Here is a 2,362-nt window from a genome sequence, read left to right on the forward strand (position 1 = left end):
CGCTGCGAAAGGGCAGCGTCTCCTTCCCCGGCGGCCGCGCAACCAACCTCTCAGCCGCCGGGGGGCGTGGCCTTACGCAGGGCCAAGGCCGCTCTTTGGCCAATGAGCGCCTCTGAACCATTCCGCGCCGCTCGGGCTTCTGGTCAAAGGGGTGTGTCTCCCTCTGCCCCGCCCTCTAAGTGCGGTTGAGGCACGAAAGTGATCTTTTCTATCCTTTGATTGGCCAGAGGGCTTAGATTGACACGGAGACTGGTTGAGTGAGGCGGGGCAGCTCTTAAAGGGACTAAGGAAAAGCAATCAGGTGTGGAAGGGGCTTTAGTGAAGGAAGTTGTGGCCGTGTGAGCCCACGTGTTTTGCTCCGGTAATTGTGCCTTGTAATAAACACTGGGTTTGGAATCAGAGTTCTACCACTTCAGCTCTCTGGAGTTATTCAGTTTACCCCTCTGTAAAAACGAGGATGCAATTCCTGCCTCACAGGGCTTTAGGGGGGCTTGGAAGAAAATAGTGTGAAGAGCTGGGTACAACTAAGTTTTTTGGGTTTTTTTTAATATATTTTATTGAGTTTTTACAGAGAGGAAGGGAGAGATAGAAACATCAATGATGAGAGAGAATCACTGATTGACTGCCTCCTGCACGCCCCCCACTGGGGATCGAGCCCACAACTCGGGCATGTGCCCTTGACTGGAATCGAACCTGTGCCCCTTCAGTCTGCAGGCCGACGCTCTATCCACTGAGCCAAACCGGTTAGGGCAACTAAGTTTTTTGTTTTTTTTAAAAATGATTTTCTGGCCCTAGATGGTTTGGCTTAGTGGATAGAGCGTCGGCCTGCAGACTGAAGGGTCACAGGTTCGATTCCAGTCAAGGGCACATGCCCGAGTTGTGGGCTCGATCCCCAGTGGGGGGCGTGCAGGAGGCAGTCAATCAGTGATTCTCTCTCATCATTGATGTTTCTATCTCTCCCTTCCTCTCTGAAATCAATAAAAAAAAAATGATTTTCTGGCCCTGACCGGAATCAAACCCGGGACCCTTCAGTCTGCAGGCCAACGCTCTATCCACTGAACCAAACAGGCCAGGGCCATAGACTGCTTTTTAATTTAAAAACGTTTTAATTTCAGACCACCCTTTGTGGTAACTGTAGGTCTCTGAGTTTGCAAGGTCGCCATGAAAGCGTACCCAGAGCCTGTCAGGTTAGCGTGTGGCCCCTTTTTGTCCACATGGGGAAAGCCCAGGGATGCGGAGGCGAGAGACTTCCAAAAGAAAGGGACAGCCAAGGGCAGGCCGAGAGAATAAGCAGGAATTAGCTGCACAGAGAGAAGGGGAAGGAGTTTCAGAAACAGCCTGGGCTGTGACACAGGCAAGAGAGAACCTGGCATCTTTTTTCTTTTTAATGTTTTTTATTGATTTTAGAGAGGGGGGAGAGAGAGGACAAACATCGATGGGAGAGAGAAACTAGATTGGTTTCCTTCCCCATACGCAAGTACGCACCCTGACCTGGGGCCGTACTGAAACCCGGGCACGTGCCCGGACCCAGAATTGAACCGGCTACCGCTTGGTGTGATCTTTGGGTGCACGGGACGACACTCAACCAACTGAGCCAGACCAGCCAGGGCAGAGCATCTGGCATCTTTGAGTCAAGGGGGCAGAGAATGGCAGCCGAGGAACCAAGGAAGAGGGAGCCGGAGCAGGGGAGAGCGGGCTCCACCGCTGGACTGCCTGGGCTCTGGGCTCAAATCCTCCCCTTCTTTCCCTGTGACGTTGGACAAGTCACGTACCTTCTCTAAACCTCAGCTTTCTCACGGATCGGCTGGGGTAGGCGATGGGAAAGAAACACGCCAGGCGTGCAGGGGACAGAATCAGGGCGCGGAGGGTCCCGGTCCAGGCACGGAGCTCTCCACCAGGTTAAAAGATGACGCCTAGAAGTTGTAGGGCAAGGAGAGGCGGAGACAGGTAAGAGGGGGATGGACCAGCCGGCCATCCCAGGCCTGTCTGCGGCTGGGCGGAGCTAAGTTCTGGGTCAGCACGTGTCCGTTCTCCCCTCCCCTCCTCCCCTCCTTCCTGGAACCCCTCCGCACAGCCTCCCCCAACTTCAGGGACCTGGAGAGCAGGTGGGGGTCGGGGAGCGCCATCGGCCGCCTGTCCCCTGGCTGTTGTCCTTAGTGTCAACAAGGTCAAGGGCAGAAGAGGAAGGTGCTGGAGAGGTCGAGGTGGTGGTGGAGGTAGTGAGCGGCGTAGAGACTCAGGGCACAGGAGACCAAGGGCCTCGCAGACGAGGGGGATGCGAATGGGCAGAGCGAGATGGAGACGCAAATGGGAGCGGGGCCAAGAGATGAGGAGCCCGAGAGGCCCGCCAGGCGGCGCGAGA

General features: G+C 55.4%; 2 protein-coding genes across 2 annotated transcripts in view; one reads left to right on the plus strand and one right to left on the minus strand.

Moving 5' to 3' along the window:
• The window catches only part of FAM73B (family with sequence similarity 73, member B), a 21,498-nt gene extending 21,362 nt beyond the window's left edge, over nt 1-136 (minus strand). The window contains exon 1 of the mRNA XM_014529320.1: nt 1-136. This exon is cut by the window's left edge and continues 1 nt beyond it. Coding sequence (XP_014384806.1) covers nt 1-121 — 121 coding nt within the window. The 5' untranslated portion in view covers nt 122-136.
• ZDHHC12 (zinc finger, DHHC-type containing 12) overlaps nt 1-2,362 on the plus strand; it is a 590,635-nt gene that overhangs the window by 364,300 nt on the left and 223,973 nt on the right. The gene's annotated exons all lie outside the window — the stretch shown is intronic.

This window comes from Myotis brandtii, unplaced genomic scaffold (genome assembly GCF_000412655.1).
Source record: "Myotis brandtii unplaced genomic scaffold, ASM41265v1 scaffold68, whole genome shotgun sequence".
Lineage (NCBI taxonomy): Eukaryota > Metazoa > Chordata > Mammalia > Chiroptera > Vespertilionidae > Myotis > Myotis brandtii.